The sequence below is a fragment of the Patagioenas fasciata genome, chromosome 4 (genome assembly GCF_037038585.1).
Source record: "Patagioenas fasciata isolate bPatFas1 chromosome 4, bPatFas1.hap1, whole genome shotgun sequence".
In the NCBI taxonomy this organism is placed as follows: domain Eukaryota; kingdom Metazoa; phylum Chordata; class Aves; order Columbiformes; family Columbidae; genus Patagioenas; species Patagioenas fasciata.
The window spans coordinates 34711472-34738288 of record NC_092523.1 but is presented as its reverse complement, the minus strand read 5'-3'; the positions used below and the strand labels follow the sequence as shown (position 1 = coordinate 34738288).

Below are 26817 nucleotides of genomic sequence, written 5' to 3'. Positions count from 1 at the left end.
GAGAATAAAATAGTCACAAAAAGCCAAGATCTGAGCACATTGTTAAAGCAAGCTCATGGGTAGCACCAGGTCTAAAGCTCACTGTTGCTTTCAAGCTTCAGTGCAGGGAATTTGGGTTTCCTGTTAATGACTGAGTATCACCCAGACACCGCAATAAGTATTAGGACCTCCTGGTGCTGATGTGATCATACCACAGCTTGTAAGCCTTTCATACATTCTGTGGGTGTTGCGGTTCACTGTGCAACGTAAGTGTCCTGGTTCAGGAACGGCACGGCAACCACTCTCAGGTCGCTCGGTCCATCAACTCGCAGACATCAATGTGGTGGAGAGCAAATGGCATTAATTGGTAGGTAATAAAGCAATATATACCTTGAGTTTTACAACGTCACATCCGTCTGCTTAGATAACACACGAAACACTACACCTATCAGGGGAAGGGCCACCATCTTCCCGTACAGCGTGAGATCTTCCGAACGCAAGACCCTAACTACCGACATGTGGGTCTGTTACCAACGTGACCTATCAAATACTTTTTCCTGAAAGAGCTAACTGTGACATGTATACATGGTATGGTTATCCTCACAGTAATGCTGGGTAAAGTGATTTATTAAACTTGCTGATGTATCTTGATAAAATTGGCAGTTGTGGAAATGGTGGTGTTGGCTTGGTCCTTGTTTTCTGTTGTGCTTTTTGGATTTGGTGTGGTTTGTTTTCAGAGGTTTGGTTGGTTTTTGGTTTTTTTTTGTGTGTGTGTTTTTGTTAGCTTTTTTTTTTTTTAGGTACTTTTTTCAGATGTGTTTATGATGCTGGCTTGTAAGGGTATAAAGTTGTTTCTTTTATTTCTTAGAAAGTTCAAGCAGTTTTCATTGTACTGCATTGTTAAGAAGCCTAGAGATCTGAGGCTGATGCAGGTGAAGAGATGCAGGCTGCATATGGTTCTAGTTGTTCTCAGAATCAGTTTAATGAAAGAGCCTGGTGAGTGTTGAATGTACTGATGAAAGTCATTTAGAGTGAGTTGCGTGTGCACTTCAGCTCACAATTGCACTGATTGAGCCTTAAGTGTAACTCGGCAAGACGCTCTCTTGAAAGAGTAATTAAAGAAATAGCAAGGCCGAAAGGAAGTTTGTGGTTTATTTATTTATTTAAAGAGAAAGGACTCTTACAGTTTCCTGTAGAATTGTTGTTAATGTTTTTACGGACTCCTGGGTTTCTTGGTTGGTTTGTTATTTTTTTCTGGGGTGGGGGGGGATATAATTTATTTGCTTGCTTCCTATTTTCAAAGCAGACAGATTTATTTTGTTCATCATCATTAAGTTCCTGGTCGTGCATGTCTCCTAATCAGGGTACTTATTTTGACGTTTCTTGCCCTTGAACCAGTGGTTCCACCAACCTCAAACCTGCAAAGTCACAAGTTGCATGGGCATTGTAAACGAGAACTTTGGGGTTGGCTTTTAATTTTTTTTTCACCCCTTTAGGATTCATTTTAAAGCTCTTCCATGCTGTCGTGGGGGTTGAGACTATATAAAGACAATACTTCATGTCAGGAGTGTGTACCCAACCACAACTACCAAGAGCTTTTAATACTCCTGACTGTAATGAGTCTGTACAGGGAGTTACCAGATGGTCCTGATTAAAACTTGGGCTTTTTAAAGTAGATCCTAGATAAAAGATATACTTCCATGAGGTCCTTGTGTTGGAAAGCCTGGGAGCCCAGTCATAGATGATTGTCTAGTATTACAGAGCTACAGCGGGTCCTGTATTCCTGAGAAGTGAGGAATTGTTGTTAAAGAGGTCTTGATATTATCTCAGAATTGCTCGGTTTTAGCATGGGAAGGAAATGATTATATTTCTATAATGTTGGTAACGTTTTAACTGCTTGTCTTCAGGGACACCAAAGCAAATCTGCCGCTCTGCCTTGCTTTATGAAGCGTTGGATGAACTCGCAGATTTGCAGCAGTAAGGGGTAGTCTTAGTACTGATGACGTTCAGCAGGATACACGCTCAGTGATTACACGAATCAGTTTTGGAGCGGGTGGTAGTTACAGTAGGTGTCTGTTTGTTCCCAAAGAAAAACACTGCTTGGAGCAGGTGAGGTACAAAGGAACTCGCTTTGGCAGCCCTGCCTATAGGTCTGTATTCACAGGCTGCTGCCTGATCTTCCATTGGTTTGGGAGACAGCTGAAGGAGATCGCTTTGCGTTCTGATGCTGTTAAATAGCATTAGATAGTGCTAAAAATGCAGATCAGGCTTAAAGATTTAATAGAATGAAAGTTACGGAAAAGAAACTTACACAAGGTTAAGGCTGGCTTTGTAGGAGTGAAGAGGGATATATGACCCATAAGTGTGCTGTGTAAAGCATGAGCTCTGTCTGCTGTTTTAAATCACTCGAGTCACCTGCATCTTGATACACCAATATGTGTCACTATTACTTCAGTCTTGATTGTTTAAGAGGACATGAATGAATTAAGTTGTCACTTGCCATTATTTATCTGTTACCTAAAGCCGATAAAATGAGCCTGGTTTGCACAGCTTGGATCGTGCCTGTTTTGGAACTGTTTGCTAGAGTACCACATTTATATTAGTTCACTGCACACAGTTGTACTCAGAATTTATGGATAATTGGCTGGGCTTTCAAAGTTCGCTAAATAAAGATCTGCACACAGCTTTACTTAAGAGTTTTCTGTGATTAGTAAGTACCCTCTTGTTTGGAAAATCCAGCCACACAGTCCTAATAATGTGTTCAAAATTGGATAGGAAGAGAAATAATGCCTGTGTTACTATTTGAGTTATTTAATAGTGCTCATTATCTTTATTGACACTGGACAGATGTTGCAGTACTCTTCTTTGTGTACATACATGTGGATTGCAGTTAAGTTTCTGCTTTTGCTGTTGGTCTCTGCAAAATGAACAGTGCCTTATTCTTCACATTCCCACAGAGTTGAAGATTTAGGTTTTGTATCAAACCTTAAGAATAGGCATGGTTCGATAGCTGGGCAGTGGTGTTAATACTTCTGTGATTGCTCACTGCACCTTTTTTCTAGTGGGTATCAGTGAATGGGAACCCACGATACAAAAGATGCTGTTTTCTGGGCAGAGCTTTAGTTGGCATACAATGTGGTTTCCCTGCAAGCTGATCAATGGTTATATTGAGGCAAATAGAATTGTAATGCTTCATGTGTAAATGTAAAGGAAGGTACAAACCTGGATGTCTTGTCTGTTTTACCACTGGCATATGGATTTATCTTGTAGCTGTTAGGTCTCCCCTCAAGCTTCCTCTCCTGCTTTTAGTGTCCCCTTTATTTCTCTTAGCCAAACAGCAGTGAAAACTGCGGGATTTGTTAACACAACTGTTTGCAATGATATGCAGGGCTTGTTTAGAGTTGAATTTCCTGAAGACTTTGTTTCTCTGTTCTTTTCGTAAAAATCTGGTGAGGTTCTGTGACTTCCCTTTTGCTTTTTTAGATCACATAATAGGTACACTTCAGCTAGGAACACAATTGTAAGAACTGCTCCTCTAGACAATCATGTCTTCATAGGTAATGGAGATAAGTCCAGAGAAAACCAAAACTCTTCTTAAATGGCTAGTCAGCTCCACTCCCCCCTTGCATTCCTGTAGGCAGGAACTTGTTAGACAGATTAGAAGGGTAAGAATCAAATATTTGCCTTCCTACTGGTTTATTTCTGTTCCATTTTCTGTTTGTGTTCTGTTGAGTGTGTATCAGGAAAGTCCTGGCATATGTTCAACTCAGCCAAGCTGTAGGTATTGGCTGTGGACTGAGAATAAATCTGTACAATAAGGAGGCAAAGATTATGAGAAATGACTTCTCCTGCATATATGATAGTATAGGTGCAGTTAATGCTGCAGGGTGTTTGCAGTCCCAAACAGACTGGCATTCTGCAGGAGACTTGTGGAGAGATACAGAAGGCAAGGAAGACTAGTCTCAGTATAGTTAAATTATGTGTGTATTATGGCTCTGCTTTGTGCTTTACACACGTTATAAAAGGATAGCATGATCTAATCATTATGCAGGATGCCCCACAAGTAAGGTAAGAGTGTCCAGAAAGGATGGGAGGGATGTTGTGTGTTCACGGGCAAAAAAGCAGTCACCACTTGCTTTTAGTTCTAACTCCATCTTGTTAATACACAGTAATCGGTCATTGGGAGAGGTTAGTCTGCTGCTGGCCAGCTGATGTTCAGTGTAAGCCATTCTGTTTGCCAGCATCTTGCGTATGCTCCTGGCTGTGTTTCTAAGTGGCTGACTTTGGGTGGACCAACCTGTCCAGAAGAGGAAGACTTTACTTCCCCAGTGAGATGTGAATGTACATGAACAACCCAGACTTTCTGTCGGCCAGTAGTCTGCCTGGGACGTGTCTGGTTTGGGTAAATAATGAATGCCTTTAGGGAGAGCATGTGATGGGGGAGCGTTTGATGCAGTATAGAGAGAAGGCTGTAGGATATGTCTGGACTATGCAAGAGAAATGGAAATGCACTGAGGAGAATAGCCGGGTATTCAGCTACCAGAGAGAAAATATCCTACCAGAACAAGATAAACAGCTTTCTGAGCTCCATCAGCTGTACCACCTGTGCTGGTTGATAATGAAGATTACACATCATCTTCATAAACCACTGCTCCTCAGAAGAACAAAGTGTTTACATCCAAGGGACATGCTTTGAAATTTGTTTGGTTTGTGACAACTTAAACCCTCTCCATGATCCATATTTGAAAACAAAACATTTGATTTGGGATTGAATAAGAGGCTTCAGTCCAATCAGAACCAAATGTCATCTTTACATTCCTGTTGTTCTGAAAATTAATTAAAAATTATTGGCATCACCTTGAGACAAATTACTTGTATTGTTAGAACAGAATTAGAGCTATTAGAGTATTGTTACTATTCCAACATATTTGCTTTCTCCTTGAACTGACTGGCAAAAATCAGTAGTTAGACAATGTTGCCTGTCACTAGCAGCCATATAGTTGTGTGTAACTGAAAACTTTTGGATTTGACTGGGTACAGTCACTTGGTCACTTTTTTCCATGTACAGAGGCAATGAGCTTGGAGCAGCTCTGTGAGTCGGTTGACTAACCAGGATAGCAGCTCTGGAAAGGAAGCAGACGTGACAGATTGCGAGAGGAGGCACTGGTGTGAGATGTGACATCTGAGCCTTTGTAACACCTCAGAACCTCCTGCTGCAGACCACTCCTGGCTGCCTTTGGAGGTTACCGGGGTGCCTCTTGGCTGACTCTGTGTCTGTCTGGCTGTAACCGCTGGCATGGTCACCTTGCCATTAAACTGTACATCTGTGACTGGAGCACATCACAGTATCGCAGTATGTTTGGGATTGGAAGGGACCTTGAGAGATCATCTAGTCCAATCCCCCTGCTGGAGGAGGAACGCCTAGGTGAGGTTGCACAGGAACATGTCCAAGCGGGTTTTGAATGTCTCCAGAGTAGGAGACTCCACAACCTCCCTTGGCAGCCTGTTCCAGTGCTCTGTCACCCTCACTGAGAAGAAGTTTTTTCTCAAATTTAAGTGGAACCTCTTGTGTTCCAGCTGGATCCCATTACCCCTTGTCCTCTCATTGTTTGCCACTGAGAAGAGCCTGGCTCCATCCTCATGGCACTCACCCTTTAGAAATATATAAACATTAATAAGGTCACCCCTCAGTCTCCTCTTCTCCAAACTAAAGAGACCCAGCTCCCTCAGCCTTTCTTCATAAGGGAGGTGCTCCACTCCCTTAATCATCTTTGTTGCCCTACGCTGGACCCTCTCCAGCAGTTCCCTGTCCTTCTTGAACTGAGGGGCCCAGAACTGAACACAATATTCTAGATGGGGTCTCACCAGGGCGGAGTAGAGGGGAAGGAAGACCTCTCTCGATCTACTGACCACCCCCCTTGTAATACACCCCAGGATGCCATTGGCCTTCCTGGCCACAAGGGCACAGTGCTGGCTCATGGTCATCCTGTTGTCCACCAGGACCCCCAGGTCCCTTTCCCCTACGCTGCTCTCTAATATGTAATTTCCCAACCTGTACTGAAACCTGGGGTTGTTCCTGTCCAGATGCAGGACTCTACACTTCCCCTTGTTAAATTTCATCAGGTTATTCCCTACCCAACTCTCCAGCCTGTCCAGGTCCTGCTAGATGGCAGCACAGCCTTCTGGCGTGTCAGCCACTCCTCCCAGCTTAGTGTCGTCAGCAAACTTGCTGGTAGTGCACTCAATTCCCTTGTCCAAATCATTAATGAATATATTGAATAATATTGGTCCCAGTACTGACCCCTGAGGCACTCCACTAGATACTGGCCTCCAACTGGACTCCGCATCATTGACCACCACTCTCTGGCTTCTCTCCTTTAGTCAGTTTGCAACCCACCTCACTACTCTATTGTCTAGACCACACCTCCTCAATTTAGCTGTGAGGATGCTGTGAGAGACTGTGTCAACGGCTTTACTGAAGTCAAGGTAGACCACATCCACTGCCCTGCCATCATCCATCCACCTTGTTACATTCTCATAAAAGGCTATGAGGTTGGTCAAGCATGACTTACCCTTGGTAAAGCCATGCTGACTACCCCTAATAACCCTCTTATCCTTGATATGCCTTGAGATGGCACCAAGGACAAGCCATTCCATTACTTTCCCAGGGACAGAGGTGAGGCTGACCAGTCTATAATTACCCGGGTCCTCCTTCTTGCCCTTTTTGAAGACTGAAGTGACATTTGCTTTCCTCCAATCCTCGAGCACCTCTCCTGTTTCCCAAGACTTGGCAAAAATGATGGAGAGCGGTCCAGCAATGACCTCAGCCAGCTCCCTCAGCACCCGCGGATGCATCCCATCTGGACCCATGGATTTATGGATGCTCCCTAACCCAGTCCTCATCGACTAAAGCAAACTCCTCCATTGACCTGGCTTCATCCGAGGTCTCAGGGGTACAGGGCTCCCCAGGACAGCCTCCAGCAGAGTAGACAAAGAAGGCATTCAGTAATTCTGCCTTCTCTGTATCTTCTGCCACCAGGGCACCCACCCCTTTCATCAGTGGGCCTACATTGCCTCTGGTATTAGTTTTATCTGCTATGTATTTGAAAAAGTTCTTCTTGCTGTCCTTGACCTCTCTCGCCAGCTGTAATTCTAAGGAGGCCTTGGCTACCCTAGCTGCCTTCCTACATCCTCTAACAGCAGCCTTATATTCCTCCGAAGTGGCCAGTCCCTGCTTCCATGACGTGTAAACTCTCCTCTTCTGCTTGAGCATACCCAAGAGATCCCAATTCAACCACGCAGGCCTCCTGTCTCCCTTCCTCAACTTCCAGCATGTGGGGATGCTCTGATCCTGAGCATGGAAGAAGCAATCTCTGAATGCAATCCAGCTCTCTTGGGCCCCTTTTCCTTCAAGCAGTCTTGCCCATGGGATTTCCCCCAGCAATTGCTTGAAAAGGCCTAAGTTGACCCTGCTAAAGTCCAGGGTTGCGATTCTACTTGCTGTTCTGTTCCTGCCACACAAGATGCTGAACTCCACCATCTTGTGGTCACTGCAACCCAGGCAGCCCTCAACCTTTACTGCTTCGACCAGACCCTCTTTGTTAGTGAGGATGAGATCCAGCAGTGCACCTCTCCTGGTCGGCTCCTCCACCATCTGCATGAGGAAGTTATCATCAATGCACTGGAGGAACCTCCTGGACTGTGGCTGGCTGGCTGAATGATCCTTCCAGCAAACATCAGGGAAGTTAAAATCACCCACAACAACCAGGGCCTGTGACTGTGAGGCCACTCTCAGCTGTGCATAGAAGGCCTCATCAACTTCCTCAGCCTGATCTGGTGACCTGTAATAGACACCTACAACAGTATCACCCCTGCCAGCCTGCCCCTTGATCCTGACCCATACACTCTCAACTCATTCCTCATCCGCTCCTGGGCAGAATTTAGTACATTGTAGTTGCTCTCTTGCATAGAGAGCAACTCCGCCACCATGCCTGGCTGGCCTGTCTTTCCTGGAAAGGGCGTAGCCATCCATGACCACATTCCAGTCATGTGAACTGTCCCACCACGTTTCTGTAATTGCCACCAGATCATAATCTCCTGACCGAACATAGGATTCTAACTCCTCCTGCTTATTCCCCATGCTGCGCACATTGGTGTACAGGCATTTCAGGGAGCGAGCAGAGCACACCAATTTCTCCCTAGGGGCACAGGAGCCCACGTGGTCCTCATCAGTTTTAGAATGCTCTGAACAAACTGCTAGAGCACCTTGTCTCTGCTTCTACAGCTGTTTTAATATAAAGAAAAGGTGCTGCTGTGGCCTGTACTAAGGAGTTCCCTTGGCATGTCCAGTCAAACATGCTCTGAGAAGTTCAGAAAACCACTGGCACCTATGAGGAAATGAACTGGTCAGTATTTGGCACAAAATCAAGGCAGGGAAGGTTTGCTGCCTGTTTCTTTCAGAGCTGTGATCAGAAGAGCTGTTTGTGGGGAGTCTGCAACCCCCACAGCTGGTGCTATTGTTGCCCATTCAGCTGCATATTACTGTGCCTGGTCAGTGGTGCTCAGCATCTACCTGCTGCTTCATGCTGCAGCAGAGGCACAACCACCCTATCGCTGTTAGTTCTGAAAGACTCTGTCGTGCCCTTTTCCCAAAATACACCTATCATGAGTGCAAGGAGCAGGGAGGACTTACTTGCCTGTTTGATGACAGGAAAAGGAGTATATTAGTATAATACATTACTATAAAGGAAAGCACAGCACACTATACCTGTGTGAACTTCAGGCATGATGTACTTTCTGTAAGTTAGGATCTTAATTCTTTCACCAAGTCCAGATTGAAACCAGCGAGAAATTTTGAATTTCCTCCATCCATTAGTATCCATCTTGCACAACCCTTACAGTTAGTGAGTGGATGGTAGTGAATGCCTTCCCCAGCAGCCTGAGAGTGATTTCTGGCTGAGAATATTCTCATGCTCCTTCTTGAAGCTGGACCAGAATTAGCCAAAGGAAAGGATCTGACTTCACTGAAGGCAGGCAAGATGAACTCTAAAGCAATTAGGATGATGGAAGAAAACTGTGACTTTGTTCTTTAGTTTTTTTTTATTTTTTAATCTGTGATTTATTAGCATAAAACATGACCATATTCCGGCTTCATCCTGCTGATCAGAGGACTTAGCTTGAGGCGAGTTCTCTTGTCTCTTCTCTGAATGGCTCTGTGATCTCTGCGTGCCTGAGATGCTCAGATCCAAGCAAATGTTGTTACTTGATCTGGCTGAGAGGTGACTCACCAAATGTGTGATTTAGCTGAGAGGTGACTTGGATGGGACTTGGAAGATGCAAGTTCAGACCTAAGAGAGTGAGCGGAGCTTAAAGTCCAGGGCCTCTCATCCCCTCTGGGGTGAGCATGCTGCCCACAGGGGTATTGCCCCAAAGGTGGGGTTGCACACACACACTGAGCCCCTACAGTTTATGCTTTCCAGTTTCATGCTTTATATACCCCACTGGTAACAATATGGTCGGTTCTCACTTGTCAAATTCCTGAGGGTACTTGTCTTGCCAAGTTTCTTTGCCATTTGGGTGTCAATTCACCTTTCTCTGTTTGCTGTCACAATTCCACCCTTTTTCTAAATCTGTGAGTGGTTTTTTTTTAATCTTTTTCTAAATTAATTTTCCACTTACAGCGTATATGGCTGATAATGCCAAGTCTGTTACTATATAGGTATCTTGCACAGACCAATTTGATGCAGCCTGCAGGTGGCAAGTTGAAAACTGCTGTTCTAGGAGAAGTCAAGTCAAACAGGCCAGTTATTTACTGTGAGATTTATTTGCCAGTAGCTAAGGAAAGATGGTAATTTCAGTATCGAACAGGTAGACCAATTTCTCAAACAGGTTATGATAGGTTCAGGTATGTAATTAGTTTGCTCTACGATAATGTATTTGCTGCTAGAGTTTGATTGTTCTGAAAAATTGGACAAGATTTCACTATAAGTTCAGTGATGGAACAACTAGGTTGTTTATTCAGAGAAGCTTTTTTCCTCCCCCTTGCTGGGCTCTCTCTATTTTAAAATACTGTATTTCTATTTTGGCAGGTGAAAGCATTGACAGAACAAAGGAATTTGGAAATGTATCTTAACATCATTATGAAAAATTAGCAGGATTTGAAAAATATACATGGTTTGAAGTGTTTCTTTACTGAAGTTACTTACCTGATAATGGCTTGTGGATATTTTATCAATTAACAACTAATTATGATAGAAGTGGTATGTAAGTTTTCTCTCTTCTTTCCTTCTTTTCTGTCTTACCCAACTCCCCTGCACTCCTCACCTTAGGCAGGAAGATCCTCCAAGACCTTTTTTGCTGCACCCATGCTTGAGGAGCTCTGATGAAGAAGTAAGATTCCTGCAAAAATGTTCCCAAATTCTGGTGTATTGTCTCCTACCCTCAAAGGATGTCCAGTCTGTCAGCTTGCGCATAGTCCTTGCAGAAATACTTGCAACAAAAGGTAGATCAGCGATGATTAACCATTTGCATCTGTACGATATTAGTGATTACAGACTTCATTATATATGTCTTGATGCTCTGTTTTCAAATTCTGAAATTTAATTTCTGTGATAACCAGTAACACACTATATATTCTCAAAATAAAGCGTATACTTACTTGATTTTCCTAACTTGATGCCAGGCTATTGAGCACCTTTCAGGATAAACCATGATTTTTTCATTCAATTCTTCCACTTTTTCATAGAGGAACACTCTTCCAGTCTTCCATGACATTATTCTTAGTGATTATATGAATAATTCTGTCCTTTTATGTTTTATTCAGTTACATGGAATCCATAGACTTAAGGATGTGGTTATAACTGAATCATGATAACAGATTTAGTTCATTTTTTCAGACTTCAGTTTATCTAGTGTGTTTTTTTAATTGAGGGCTTTCTGGTTTGCTTTTTGTATTATTGGCTGCGCTTAAAGCTGATTATAAAACACTAGTTATTTCTTGTGTCACTGAAGTCAAATTCAGAAGTCATGAAGTCTCAAGTATATTATGTGATTCAGTTTACTTTTCATTTATAGTGGCTATAATGTCATAGCCTTCAAGGCACATAATAGAAAGAATAAAAACACTTGGAATTTTCCAAATAGAGGTCAGTTTTGTTGATGTACATGAATTTGTGTGATAGAATAAACAAACAGAAGGTACGTGCAAACTCAAATGTACTGTGTAGTCCAGAAGACTGATTTTGGATTTTTGTCAACTTGCATATTTAGTTTTGCCTTTTATCTGCAATTTTCTTTTGAAGGACAGCAGTTATTCTTCAGCATAAGGATTTTGTTTTAAAATATTTTTCCTCTCCAGTACTGAAACCAGTGGTGGAACTGCTGAGTGATCCAGATTATATTAACCGAATGCTCCTCAGCCAGCTGGAGTACAGAGAACAGATGAATGAGCAACAGAAGAAAGACTACACATATGCTCCATCTTATGAGGACTTCATCAAGCTCATTAACAGCAGCTCCGATGTTGAGTTCCTGAAACAACTGAGGTATTTAATGTCCCTCTGTAGCTCATTCAAAACTAAACATGCTTCTTTTACCAGCCCATTACTGAGATCTGAATGAATTGTGATTTTTTTTTTTTTCTTTTAAAATTCAATTTTACATTTATTTTTCTTTTGGTGAAGCAGAGGCAGTAAGGTTGATAAACCAGAAGATTCATTAAATCTCTAATATAGTCAGCTTTTTAGTACAATGGCAGAAAATGTTAACAAATTCCGCTTAATCGTATGCTGGAGATGACTGTATTGTTGGAAGGCATACTGGGCCTTTCTTTACAGCTTACCTCTGTGGAGTTAGATGAAATAATATGCTGAATTTCCACTAGTGTGTGGTTATGTCCATTATCTTTATGAAGCATGGAGGGCCATGGTGGTGTGGTGACTGTGAACTGCAGTGACCCTATGGACACTGGGTGTTCAGAGCAGCTTGCTGTGATTCTGTGATGCAGAAAGAGGGGGTTGAGTTCCAGCACATTTTACCATTGGATCAGAGGTTTTCCAGGACTGTTGCAGGGATGTGCTTCCCAATTGCATCCTTCTTAAACATGTCAATGAACTCAGAAGAATTCCTTAAAGACCAGAAGAAAACACTGAGCTCCTACATATTTGTTTGATGCTCCTGTTTTCCAATGCAAATAGCACCTGCTCACTTTCATTCTAATTCGCTGCCTCACAAAAATCTGATCTCTTTTTCCTTCTATCTTTCATCATAAACTAAGATGCCGCTTGCATCTCAAGCCTGCTTGCCCAAGTACAAGGTGTTTGTGTTTGACCTCTTTTATAGCTGAGCTGTTTAGCCTCTGATGTCTGATATAAAAGAAAGGATAAGGAACAAGTGACTGGGAAGCAGGGAGCAGAGATACTACTGTTGTAGGCTCTCCATAGGTGTCTGTGAGTTGCTTTTGTTGAGAACACCAAAGCTATTGAAGTAATTTCCAGAGTGTTTGTTCTAACCTGTTTACCACTAAGCAGAACTGGTATTTTTTACTCTTCTCTGACTCCCTTCAAATTGCTGCTGCAGGTCATCTTTCTTTCTTCCTGGGTGACTGCAGCAACGTTTGAAAGACACGGTCATGTTGATCCCATTTGGTGCACTCTGTGTCATCTGTTGTGACCCAGACCTTCTATTAGAGTTGGCTTCATCAGCTCAAGTGATGGTTTACAGAGAGGGAGTATGTGGGTTGCATAAATAACTTCTTTCTTTCTCTTGTTCTTCTCTTTGATTCTGAAACCACTCGCATTTCTGAGATGGGAAAATGCATTCAGGTGATGGTGAAATGATTTTGTTGCTTGGCTACTTATTGTTCATCTGCTGTATAATTTGCTCTTTACTCTGGGCCAGTGTGCCTTTCCTGAGAGCAGAAATTAGTCTCTATTAGACTCCATCTAAAACCTAATTGACATCATATTTATTAGCATAATCACACTAATGGATCTGCTTGTTTCAAAAGAAAGCCCAGTCTTCTTTTGTTGTTGTTCAGGCACATTAGTGCTCAATGTGCTCTCTTTTTAGCTGATAGGTCACTTTAAATTGTGTTCTTTAGCATCTGATAGCAAATTTGCTTTATGAAATATGTGATTTTGGCTGCACTTAGGTTTTTCCTTTCTAGCCTGTGGAGTCCCACTACCATTATCTTGAAATGTGTTCTTCTACACCCTGTGTAACGTTGATCAGTCTGAGCTGATCAGTGTTTGAATGGAAAATGTCTGAGAAAATATATCTTCTTTTCAAAGAGAAATAGTGTTTAGCTCTTTACAAACAGAGGAAGGAAGAACACGGTCTCCAAAGTCAATCTCTGGGAAGATGGAAAGAGCGTTCCTGTGCCGGAGGAGGGTTTCTTGTTCTGCTTGGTCTCCAGCACTACAGGAGCACCTAGAGGGAGATGGGCCAATCTGTGGTCATCTCCACGTTACATACGAGGGAAAGTTTACAGATTTATGTCAAGGAAACCAAACAGTGGTCTCTGTATGGATGGAAAAAATGGGTGATACTTTAGGTGAGCGAAATAAATGAGATTACAGGTTGTAATTCCCAACAGTCAACCACAGGAAAAATCTATAAAGAAGGAGTTAAAGAGGAAGGAAGAAACAAATAAGTCATTGTGCAGTTATCACTGAGAAACACAATTAGAGTCTGTTGGAGTGTTCTCTTCCTGCAAAAAATAAATCACTGGCAACTTGTACTTGAACAGGTTTCCCAGGTAGATGCTGTTCTGGGTAATATTCTATTTGTTGAAAATTCCTGTTCTTGATTTTATGTGGAAATAATTTTTCAGTACTTTTTCTAAGCCAGTGCCAGACATTAATGAACTGTAAGCATCCTCGTATTACTCCTAATGTTGCCATGTAGCATCTTGGTAAAGAGCAGATATAAGTAGTAACAATTTTCTGTGTTGGCTTAGCTTTGAGGGAAATTTATCCCAAGGCACTACAGTTGATGGGAAAATAATTTATTTTGAAACATCCCTGCCATGATTTATCTTTGCAGATTAATTGTTATCTATTATACTCGGACTTTCTAAATCTTATTTCTCTCCTTGCTTAGAAGCATTACCTTAAGAAGAAATATCGTATTGTTTTTCTGCATTGCTTTTATGGATTTTATTTTTAAAACTTATTCAAATGATGCAGGAAGTACTTATTAATTTTGGAGATACTTTTGGGTGTACATTTTGTTAATATAGTGGGCCTCAAACACGTGGTCACTATATCTCTTACAAGAATTTATCTATATTTCTTTGTGGAAACATCCCTTTAATTTTTAAAAGGGACATTTGGGGAGCTGATGTTTCTTTTCATAAAAAGTGATTTGCTGATTTTTTGAGGAGTTATTTTGTCTTTTTTTTTTTTTTTTCCCATAGCTTTGTGTTCTGAAATTTTGGATTTGTTTGGGGGGGGGGGTGAAAAAAAAAAAACAAATCAACAAAGCTTGCAGAGAAGGGACCATTGTATGGCTATCTACAAACATCCTTCAAAGTCACTCTTTATAATATTTATCTTTGTTGTTGCTTGTCATGAAGGGGGAGGCAGAGTTTTGTTCCTGTTTTATCAGGTCTCCACATAATGTGTTGTCCCTATTTCTTTGAAGAAGAAAAAGTTAGGCAGTGAAATTTCACCTTCATTTCCCCTCAGATTTAAGGTAGTGTGAATAAATTGGCAATCTGCTACAAATAAGGAAGAGAAGATGAATTCTTCTACAACGGATGTAAAATAAATTTGCTTGCTCTGTCAGAAGAAGACTAGAGATAAAAGACATGATGAGTTAAAAAACAGTGATAATGAAATACACTGGTGGATACTTTTCATTCTGCTTTCAAGATCACATTATTGTGGTATTTATTAGAATAACAGCAAAGGTCACTACACAATTCATGGTAAGAAGGACCATTATCACTGGCTCTGTGTCATCTTTTGCTTAAGAAATGAGGGAAAGGGATGAATAGGGTAACAGGGAGGAGGTAAGAGCGGGAAGGTAGAAGTAATCTGGATGGGAACCCATGATTGGACCAGTTTATCAAGTACAGTTCACTGCTTGAAAATAAAATTAATACATCACATTTAAAACGTCCTTAAATGTTTACTCACCAGCACCTCAGAATATGTAGCAGCTAGAATATTTGGAGCAGTCTTTCAGGGAGAGGGGATCACGATCTGACAGTGTAGCCAGGGCTGGTGTTCCTGTGGTGCAGTGCTATACGATACCGCACTCTCATTGAGTAGTTACAGCCAGAGCTCCGTGCTTAGGAGGAATAGACTAAATAGCATCTTTGAGAATGTGACTCAGACCATCTCCCTTACTTGAGGTAATGAGGAACAGAAACAAAGAGGTGCTCTGTTACAGTATTGATTGTAAAAGCATGTAAAACCGTGACTGTGAACAAATGGGAGTAAATTTGGAAGGAAAAAAGTTGCAAGGTAAAAGTGGCAACTACCTTCCATGTGCAGTATTTACTTGGTTGTCCATACCTTATTTGATAAATTCATAATGCTCACAGTTACTGTACAATGTCTGAGTGAGGTGAATGAATGCTGTTTATAACGCATTTACAGATGATACAACAATGGCACCAGAAGTCCAAGTGATCTGCCCAGAGTCATTTGAGAAGCCTGTGTCTGAGCAGGGAATTAACTGTGGACTTCTGGTCACCAAAATAACCACCCTCACTTACAGGGCTGTTCTTCTTCTGAAGGAGTGGGCAAGAACTGTGGGGGTGAGTGGAAACCACCAAGATACAGTGATGGCAGAAAGAAGTAGGGTTAGAAAAAATAAAGCTTTGCAAACAGGTTCTCAGGTTTCAACTTGTTAATTGAAGGAGTTGGGTAGAATAAAGATTACAGGAGAATTGCGAGTGTATGCTATGTGTGTAAAACTGTATGTACATACAAGAAGCAGAGACAATCAAAATCCTAAGAGAATTCTAGTAGGCAAGAGGAATGGGGTGAATTGAATAATTCTGGTGAAAGAAGTGTACATGGAAGAAAGAATATATTTTAAAGATCATAGACAGTTGCTTAAACAGAGAATAAGTAGTCATGGAAATAGCAGACTTGCTAGGAGGCTTCAGCCTTCATCTAGGATCAGTAACTGCCAAAGTAAATGCACAGAGAGGGGTTTCAGAGTTTATGACGAGAACTTTGATGTTTATGAAAGATTTGACTAGGAGTAATTTTCTTTGCTCAGTGTGTGGTGTCTGATAGTTACTTAAAGTTCAGGTTACTAACTCCATTAGCTGTCTTCTATTACATGTAGTATAGTTCTGGGTGATAAACAGTTTTCAATTATTTCTGGAATGTTTTAGTTATTTTAGTTTAATACTTTTTTTCTTCTTAAGTTCTGTATGCTCCATATATGTATTGAGGGCATTCGCTTAGAAGAACCTTACAGACAGCTCTTTGCTTTTGAACCGAACTCCTATCATGGTTACCTACAGATAACTTATATTCACTTAAAAGCGTGACTTTACATTGTGTTCACTGAATATTATTAACTGACTATGCAGTGCCAGCAGTTGAGAAAAGGGGTGGTATTATTTTTAGTTGGATATTTTCCTTTTGTTTCAGTGTAAACTTTTTTTTTCCCTACTCCATATGCACACTGCTCCTTAGGTAGCAGATATACTGAGAAGTTATTCTGTTTCCAGGTGATGACAAGGTGGAAGTCTTTTCATTTTTGTTAATTCTTAAGTGTGCTATATGAAGAATGCATTGTAAAAAACTAATACTTTTTTTTTTTTTCTTCTCCCCTCCCTCTCCACCCTTATCCCCTACTGTTTTTAAAACTAGGTATCAGATTGTAGTGGAAATAGTTCAGGCAACCACAATCAGCAATATTCCCCAAGTGAAGAGGCAGAAAGGTAAGATTCCATTTTGTTAAGTCACATCTGTTGTTTCAACTTCAAAAAGCTGTTTGAACTCCTTATATACACATGCAATCAGTGTGTGTGGGATTTTTAGACAGATTTTAGGAATGCTATGTTTTTAGTATTTCAGTTTTGTATCATTTGTCTGATTCTTCCAGAAGCTCCCATGGTGTGATTATCCTCCCACCTCATCTTCATCTAAGCTGATGGATCATGAGAAAGGTCATATCTATGATGCATTCATTTTCAGAGCTTGCAACTAGGATTTTTGGCATTACAAATTCGTATGCTGAGAATCTCACTTCCTCTGTCTTTTTCAGGCAATCTATTCTTTAAAGTCTCAGTCTGTTCTCCTTTCAAAACACAGAAGAAGGAATGATACAGCATAATTGTCAGTCAGACTTTATTTTGACTCTTCATTGTATTATGTTTTTGTGTTGCAATACAGGGTGCTCTTAAATCCTTCTGCAGTGTTTTGCCAGCATCTACCTTTTAAAATGCACATGCATCTCGCATTTGTACTTAAAGTTATTATATATACTGCTTTTTATGGTTCTCATAATGTATCAAAACTGTGGTATATCTTCAGGACATTATATTGATTGCAAAATTATGGACCAAATTTTTGCTTGGACAGGAATACTTAAGGTATACCAAAGCACAATAAAAAGCACTGGACAATATAAATTAAGTTGTTTGTAAACAAACAAATCTAAAAGATCTTGCTCTTAGCTTATAATGTAATCTCTGTCAGGTTAAAAAAAAAATTTTTCTTGCTCCTTGTATCACAAAGGAAAGCTTTTTAAAGTGATTCAAGCGTCATGAATAATCCAGAAACAGAAAATAAACATGGTGTGAGGGTGGTGGGTGGGGGGAAAGCTTTGGTCATTCTAAAGAGTTTGGGCTCCATGCTCAGGTTTCTGAAAATATAAGATTGTCAACACTGATATGCCTGTTATGTTCTAAAATAGAGCGAGATGTGCCTTCCCATAGGATCACTTACTTGTGTCAAACCAAGGCAAAAGGAGAGGAAGGCATTGGTTTTTGCTCGAGTGTACATTACAGAAAGAGATATTAATATTTCTCAGATGAAAGTTAATTTAATGGAAAGTCTGTTTCGTAAAGTAATAAAAAGAGAACAGGGAAGTTAACTCTGAGTACATTACACATTACAAAAAGTCAATCTTCCTAAGCCTGTATTTTTATTTATGTTGCCATTGGTCTTTGTTGTGACAAGAATTGATTTGGGGAATATTTTTGTACAGTTTAGGTTCCTACAACTAATTACTGTCTCAATCTCCTCTCTCTCACTTGAGTTTATCTGATTAACTATCCACTCACTGTTCTAAACCCTGAACACAAGATGTTTTTCTGAAGCTACAAGTACCTGGTACTGCAGAATAGATATAAAAAGATTACTGCTATTTATTCTGCTGAAATATGTATGATTCCCCTTCTTCTGTGGTAAAGTTGGTTCTGCATTTTTATGGGCTCTTGACTTAACCTGTGTTAAAAACCAGAAATTCTACTAGCTGGTGCAATGAGCTTTTGTGTTAAGGTGTTTACTTTTATTATTAGTGTAGTCCTATGGCAAATTTGTATCTCATTTATGAGTTGATTACCACTGCTGGCTATAATAGCCAGTGAGGCTATTTTGGCTAAACCTTTTATTTATTAAATAGCCGTGGTTATTCACACTGTGCCTGGAGAAAAAGGTGATGTTTTTTGCTTGACACATGTATGGAACAGTATATCCAACAGAGGCATGCAATATGATCTTATTCACACAAACGTAAGGCAGATTTGTAATCTGAGTTGTTCTGCTCAGGTTTTTATCTACCAAAATTTCTCAGGCTCAGCCTATTTACAGTAAACTTTAGGAGGGCTATCAAAACTGTAGAGGGTTAAAATCTAATTCTGAAGCCTTTTTTGTGTCTTGTTTTTCCTGAAGTAGGTGGAAACGTTTTTCCAAATGTGGTAATGAATCTAACATGTTCCTGAATTTTAGAAAGAAAAGTTTAAGGAAAATCTATGCTACCTTCCTTAAAACAAAGCCAACAAAACACTCAGCAAAGCTCACTGCTGATACAAAGATTGCTGATCTCTTGTAGAACAGACCACCACATTATTTAAGTCACCTTTTGATGTTTCCCTTTCTGGTTGCCACAGCATACTGCTACCCCTACAACAGTTGGGTTTCATGGTGAATAACTAAATGTAAGCTTTATGTAAAATTGAAGTGTGTCTGCACACTCTCTCATTCTTTCTTTTTTTAATCTCTTCCCCTAATACCTGTTGCATACCTGTAATAATGTGTGTGAGCATGGGTGTTTGGTGTGTAGGACAGTCTCCCCGTCCCTGCTGGTATGTGAGCTCTTGCCTTTTGTCTCATGAGCATCTCTTACCTTCAATTCCAGCCTGGCAAGACATCATCTTACTATTTCCTTTTTCCTATGACAAACTTGCATCCTGAAAATTTAAGTGCTTCCTTAGTGCCTGGGTGTTCAGCTGGAGCTGCTGAACCTTGGCCAGCTAGCAGTCTATTGAGCCTGATATCCACTCTCAGACTATAAGGGTAGAGCAAGCGTAGAATAAAATGTACATTAATATGGTCTCAGCCGTCATCAGTTTGAGGCATGGAAGCTTCCTGAGGCAGCGTTTTCTATAGAAAAAGATACAACAAATGTGAGGAACACTTAGTGCAGCAGGAGTGGCCAATACTCCGCAGCAGTGGGTCCTTAGCTACAGTCTAAGCAAAGTAAGTGTTGTGCAAGTACGTGACTAACCATAATTATGTCTGAGCAGGGTTGTATACCTTTGCTATTGCTTGAGGAGACATAATTAAGTCTGTAAAACTGACCAAAAATATTTAGTTTATAAAAAGATTAGGTGTCTGTTTTTAAAGGATTAATAGCCTGAGGACCAGGTTTTGGCCTGATGACTTGTCATATGAGCTACAGTTGCTTTACTTATTTTACTATTTTATCTGGTGACACCAAAATACACATTTTTAATGTTGGTGCCTAGAGGAGTTGGAGTGGAAGGCTTGGCCCTCAGCAAGGACACTGTTCTTTACACTTGATTTAACTAGTGTTGGTGACACCTGTTGGCAAAATATTTAGCTGTTAAGGCCCTCTAATGAAAGCAAGAAAATACATTAAAGTACTTCTAAACATCATTGTATTAAACCCTCTGTTGTAAAAAATGTCATGCTATAGGGTCTTTTTTCTTCTCAGATTTCTGTCACTTGAATCTTCTGGCATGTGAGCATAGGAGAGCAAACAAAAACATACAAGCATCTGATTCATGTTAAGCAGTAAGTTTTACATTTGACTCCCTGAGAGTCAAATGTCTTAAAAGGTTGAGACACAAAATAATTTGAGACATCTACAGTACGATGCCTGTTGTGGGTAGATAATATAACTTCTGTGGCCAGGAGAATTGCTTTTGGTCATTGCTAAAGCTGAATAAGAAACCTAATGTAGCATGAGTGTTTTCAGAGGTGTTGATGGTTTATTTCAGAGCAGTACAGGCCACTGTAAATAGAAGCTCTGATCTTGCATGCTGACATTACACTGCTTCCCTCATTTGCACAGAGGTGCTGAGTCTGATGTGTACGTCTGTCTGTGTTACTTCAAACCAGGTTCTCCCATGTATTCTCTTCCAAAACAGACTGGCTCGCTCCAGCAGTGACTGTAGGAGGAGGCTTGATTTGGTGGTTTGTGGGGTTTTTGTTTGTTTGGGTTTTTTTTTACTGATATTTGGTTGGAAGAACCACATCTTTCTATATACCTAACTGTAAACCTCTCTCCTCATCTTGTGCTTTGATAAAGATTCCTTGGAAGTACTGAACCAAATTTGAGCTAAATTTTAGGTGGTTTAGGTTATGGTGGTTTTTTTTGTTGTGGGTTGGTTTTGTTTTGTTTTGGGTTTTTTTTTTTGTTGTTTGGTTTTTTTTGTTTTTTTGTTTTTTTGTTTTTTTTTTACAAAAATCTATGTGTTAAGGATTTTGAAGGACTGGAAATGCTTATCTGAAAATGTGTGCTGCATTTTGATCTAGTAAAGCTGTATGTAAGGGGACAAATACGCAGATTGGGCATTGTAGCATGAGAGAGAGAGGACCTGAGTTTCTAGAAGCAAGAGTAGATCTTCATTATTTCTAATGAAAAGGCTTCAAAAAACGATAATGAGATAGAAACGAAAGTAAGTTGCCATGTTGATATTTGCTGTAATATGAATAAAAAACTGTTTAAATACACTAGCTCTAATTTTAACAGAAACATTTTTGTTTCTTGTCTTACTGATGCTATATTACAGGATCCTACAAGAATTTGAGCCAGGATCTATTTTTACTAACTGCTGTTTAAAATAAATACAAAAACTCATGAAGGCATGTGCCTTGTCTTGGGGTAAAACAGGGCAAACCTGTCAACAGATTTTTTTTCTCTTTTCCAACACTCTAAAGGGATTTGTTTGGTTTATTTTCTGATTTTTCTGTGCCTTCTTACCTTATACATGACTTCACAGCGTGACCAGAAACCACCCTCCAATGACAGGATGGGACAGTTTTTCTGATACCACGTTGCAGTCGAGCCCAGGGCATCCCTATTGAGAAAACTGCTGTTTTGCAAGCAGGGATTGCAAGACAGATGGAATAAGCAGCCGTTTCTGTATGAGGAGATCTACTGTGTTGCAGTGGAAGATTTTTCCTGCTGAGCGTTCCCCCCGTGCATCTAGACATTTGCTTTTATAAGTGGAGCTGCTGGGTGGTACAGAAGCAGAAGTGTCTATGGGCAGGCGTTTTAGGTACTGTGGTTCCAAAAGAGGCTTGAGTGTTCTGCTGCAAAAAGGGACTTTTCTTTTAGAAACTGGGACTCCAAACTAACTTAGGTGTGTGGGTTGCGATGTGTGGGTTTTGCCAAGATGGCAATTCAGAGTGAAGTAAAATGGATACTTCTGCGTTCCAGTGCATTACAGGTGCCATCTAATTTAATTTTAACAAACTATCTTATGATTCCTCCCCCTCCATCCTCCACACATGGATAAACACACATACACAATTATTTTTGCATGGCTTTTTGGCCAGGCTTAAAGAGCTACTGTTGCACTTGCAGGTTGTGCTCAGGCAGTACCTGTGGAGGGAATCCTCGTGGATGCAAGTGAAGGTTGCTGTCACCCTGATCGGGGTAGGCTCGTTTGTTTCGATTTGGGATTATTTTTTTTCAAATCGGTTCCATAGAGGAAGGTTGCCTTTCTCCTCCTGAGATCCTTTGTGTGCTGCTGATGATAACGCGTGTTGTCCACAGTTGGTTTGGGGAGATGCCCATCAGTAAAAGGGGAAAGGCAGCAGCTGACCGGTCAGACAGAAGTGATCAAGGGGGACACAGGGACCTACAGACAGAGGCTATATGTGGTGGATGTTATTTTACTATATAGTACATACTTGCTGCCATACTGAAATTTACCGTACTGCCACTTTGTGTTTTGTTTTCTTCAGCTGTGGCTGTGATGTGGGAAGCTATGTTGCACCGTGTGTTGCTAATGATCAGTGCCCAAATTCTTCCATGATCTCCGTTTAAGTCCCTTCCCCCAGATCTGTTACCTGAAGTGTATGGAATTTGGCACTTTTTTTTCACTCGTTCACTTGTCTGACCACAGAGCTGGTTTTCCCTTTGCTTGTACTATGGGCAGTAGAAGAACAGCGTGTACTGTTGTTCTCAAAGTCTAACCTGCTGTTGCAGAATTGAGCAAATACTTTTCCAGGCCTATGTGGCCTTTGTAAATGTGTAATTCAAAATTTCTGAGAGTTCAAAGAGGTCTGTGTTGACTGGTAAATTACATATAGAAGGTGAGGGTTACTGTTTACACGCAAGTGTTAAATCTGTGTTTGCTCCCTAAATACTTGGGCGCAGCATTAAGCGGGCACTGCAGGTGCTTAACTCGGCTCTTGCAAAAAGTCCTGCAGCAACTCAGCTGATGTTGTGTGCGCACACAGCTCCCTCCAAGACACCTCGGATGAGTCAGTGCTGCTGTATGTGCTACCAGGTGTCAGGAATCTGTAGTTCTTGCAGCTGTGAAGAAGTGAGAACTTGTACTTCCAGTTTTAATCAGGTTTTTGCAATATAACTTTGCAGTTAAGAAGTCTTTGTTTTATGCTGCTTCTATTAAGAGAAGGAACAACTTAGGAAGTGCTACAATACAATGTAGTTTGTGCTTTAAGCAGTCTATATGTATTGTATCTGTCTTCATTTACATTATTTTTACATTGTATCATTCGCTGTGGTGTGTGGTAATAAAGTTTGTGTGGGGTTTGTTGGCATAACTATTGTTTGCAAGGCCCAGCATTCTGACTGAGCTGCAGATGGTGTGAATACATGCAGCAGTGCAATGTATTTAGTGACCAAGTAGCAGAACTGCTGAAAAAGACAAGGAAAGAAAATGAGGTCTGAGGAAACGATTCTCAGAAGTGGTTTTTGTGGGTTCTAGGAGCCGCTTCTGGCATAATTCAAATCCAGGTGGTTAGGCGTAATGCAGAGGAGAATGTGGAAGCTTGGTCAGAAATCACTGTAGATATGCAAAAACGGATGGAGTAAAAAAGATTTGCACAGATATCTTTACTTTTACAGTTTGCAAAGTTTGAGCTCATTTGAACCGTTTGTATTTTAATATTGTCCAGTGCGACCTAAATTCTCTGCAGCTGTGGATGGATAAACAGAGTTTGAAATTCTGCTTTTGGTACTAATTGCATTTTGATGCCCTTGGGAAGGGTGCACAGTGCCCCTCTGGGTTTTGAAATTCCTCCCTGGCAGTGCATGTCTTCTCAAAGTTCATGCTGATCAGGAGAACTATTTTGGAAGAAGTTGCTAAAAGCCTCCACCTTTGGAGGTGAAGTCCTTGCTGAGCTGTCCCTGGAAACCGTGCATGCAACTCGCGTGGGGAGGAGGCACCAAAGAAGCATCTCTCTTGTTTGGCTGATGAAGAGTGGTTTTATTGATTTGTTTATAGTAATAATATCATCTACAAACTGTAAAGTTGTTACTAGCAATAAAAAAAAAAAAGTCCAAAGGATGCATTTCCTTTTCTTGCATAGTGATGAAACAATGTCTTACTTAGTAGAATATATTTGTTCCTTTTCCCTTTATTGGAGCTTGCTGAAGGGTATGTGAATAAAGGCAAACTTTTTTTTTGTAACTTTTTGTTTTTATTTAGTTTATGCAACAATATGAATGTAGTGAAAATCTTTGCTGACATGCAGAAATGGCAAAAAAAGGTCTTTATATCTCAGTACTTTAGTGGTGAGGTAATCAGGCAAGAACAGATTAAGAAGATAAGTTCTCTTTATAGCTTAAAATACCTTTTTGATAGGACTTAATATGGGAGAACAACCACCACAGAGCTGTTTAGTTCTGAGAATTCTCAAAAATCTCAGAAGGCAGTTAGAGTTAGGAGGAAACCAGTGATACTCCTGACGTTCCTCAGTTAACATGAAAATGCTCCTCCTGACTTCTGCTGGCCTGTCTTTCATACTTTGGACAGGGGCAGTCGTGTCTGCGTTGACTGTGCTCCCACGCCGTCCCTCGGGCGCTGCAGTGCGTCACCCGCGCTCCGTGCCGGCTGCACTTCATCAGCTGCTGGTTTATTTGTGAAGGCCGTGGCCGCCAGGCTTCCATGGGGACCAGTCCCATTGACCAACAGAGCAGGAACAAGCAGGCAGCGTGATCTTCGTCACTCTGCCCTTCGTGTTTCTTACATGGAGTTGGCTCCTTATGGGTCTGAAGAGCCGAGTGAGGCAGATGTTTTGGAAGGATCTTTGTTAAGAAAGTAATTAATCACTGGAAGCAGGTGGGATAAAGGGCTCATAAGTCTCTCCCGGAGGCCTGCTGCAATCACAGGGTGATAAGACTTCAGGTAAAATAGACATGCTTACTTTGAAAACCCTCCAAGAACGCCTTGTTTTTATGAAGAAGGGTGCTTCTGTTTTAAGAAGGCTGAATGGTCATTGTGTAGCACTGATCGTGGGCTTTCAAAGTGTGGGTTTTCAGGTATGCATTTTGAACCCAAAGTATTTAAACCATTAAGAGGATTGAGAACCTTTAAAAGTCATCTTAGAGTCAAGTGCAGGAGGGGAAATGTTGGGTTTTAATCCTCACTTTAAAATACTCTCTGTGTATTTGTATTAGCTGTAAATGTTTTAAATTGAGGGGAAGAGCTATTTTGTCCTTAAGGTATTTTCCTGCCATTTGTTTTCTCCTTTCTTTTTCTTTCATTAATACTAGTACCTCTGGTCAGGGAACTGAAACACTAAATTAAATGCTCCGTTGACTTCCCTGTGGAGATAACATGCCAGGAAAACAGATGGCTTTTTTTTTTTTTTCCATGCTAAACTCATTTTATCTTTTGCTTCAGCGAGTATCATCTCTGTAGTTCACTGTTATGTGGCAGCTCAGATGCAAATGATATTTATCCATTAAAACACTAACAGTCTTTGAATCAGGAAGGTTCCCTGCCAGCATACATGAATACATGCAGAGAATAAAGTGAAATTAAAAATATGGGAAAAGATATTGGGAGAATATCTGTACTCACATTATGTGTAGAAATTCAGGGAGGTCCAGATACCTTCTATTGTCCTTTAGTATACAAATGACAAAACTTATGGTCATATACAGTAGCTACATGTACCTTTGAGAGAGAAATAAAAGGATGAAACAGTCCTAAAAGGAGAAGGTGCCATAATATTTTAGAAATGCGTTTAAAATGCCTATTTTAAATCATACTTTATTTTTCTGTGTGTGCATTCACAAATGTAGCTGAGTGTTTCTTTCCAGCAACTATTTTGAAAATGGAATGCCATTTTCATCTACATCACTTTACTAGCATTTCATATTTTGAAAACATACTAGAACAGATCTCTATTGTTTATGCCTGAGCAATGAATTAATCCAGAGCTGAGCACAAACCAGGTGCTTTGCTACCGAGCTCTAGCTGCAACCTGCAAAAGCGAGAGTATTATTACTGAACAAAAGGAAAATAAAACTGGTATATAAAGTGAATCACTTGCATCCTGCAGATATAAAACAATAATGATTTCAACACAATAGGGTTTTTTAATCTGTTTTATCTGCTGCTTCTTTTTGTAGGCCCTGGTAATTAGCTGAAGAGGCTGGAATGTAGAAGACACAAACATTACACCTTTTATTACCAAGTCTTATTCAAATGACTATCATTTTCATGTTATTTCACTATTTAGCAGTATTGTGCTATCTTGATGTGACATTATAAGATTTTTTTTTTAATTTATTTTTTTTTTCTTTAAATTTTTCTTAGTCATCTGACCTTTTTGAGTGAGCTTTGGTCTGTGTTGTTGTCTGGAGCAGACACTGTATCATGTGCTGTTCACATCAGGCTCAGGAAATGTGGATTTGCAAATGGGGTGCGTGGGAGCTTGTGATGCTGGGCTTGAGGGATTTTAGTGCAGTCCCTCATGACTCCAGGCAGTCGGTGTTATGTTCAGTAAGGTCCACAAGCCATCAGCTCCATGTGTTATCATATGCCATGGCTGTAGGTAACTTCCTAATGCCCGCTGATGAATGTACACCCTGTAGTACAAGTCTTGGGCCTGCGTCTTGCTGCAAGCTGTGGAAAAAGAGCCAGAGGGGTTAGATTTCACCGGACATTTGAATAAGGATTTTTTTCTGAATCACTGTTGTGGTTTAACCCAGCAGGCAGCTAAACACCACACACAGACGTTCACTCATCCCCCACCCCCCTGCAGTGGGATTGGGTTGAGAATTGGAGAAAAGGTAAACCTCGTGAGTTAAGATAAAGACAGTTTAATAGGACAGAAAGGGAAAATGATAATTGTAGTAACAATGATAATAATAAAAGAATATATAAAACAAGTGATGCACAATGCAATTGCT

At 40.6% G+C, this 26817-nt stretch overlaps 1 protein-coding gene across 3 annotated transcripts in view; it reads left to right on the top strand.

The window, feature by feature from the left end:
- SNX25 (sorting nexin 25) overlaps positions 1-26817 on the top strand; it is an 87607-nt gene that overhangs the window by 27899 nt on the left and 32891 nt on the right. For 2 of the 3 annotated variants that reach the window (XM_065836309.2, XM_071807630.1), the window contains exons 4-7: positions 10308-10480; positions 11336-11522; positions 16818-16888; positions 22009-22080. In XM_065836309.2, coding sequence (XP_065692381.1) covers positions 10308-10480; positions 11336-11522; positions 16818-16888; positions 22009-22080 — 503 coding nt within the window. The remainder of the gene's footprint in view (positions 1-10307; positions 10481-11335; positions 11523-16817; positions 16889-22008; positions 22081-26817) is intronic. The other variant, XM_065836310.2, reaches the window with a different exon arrangement.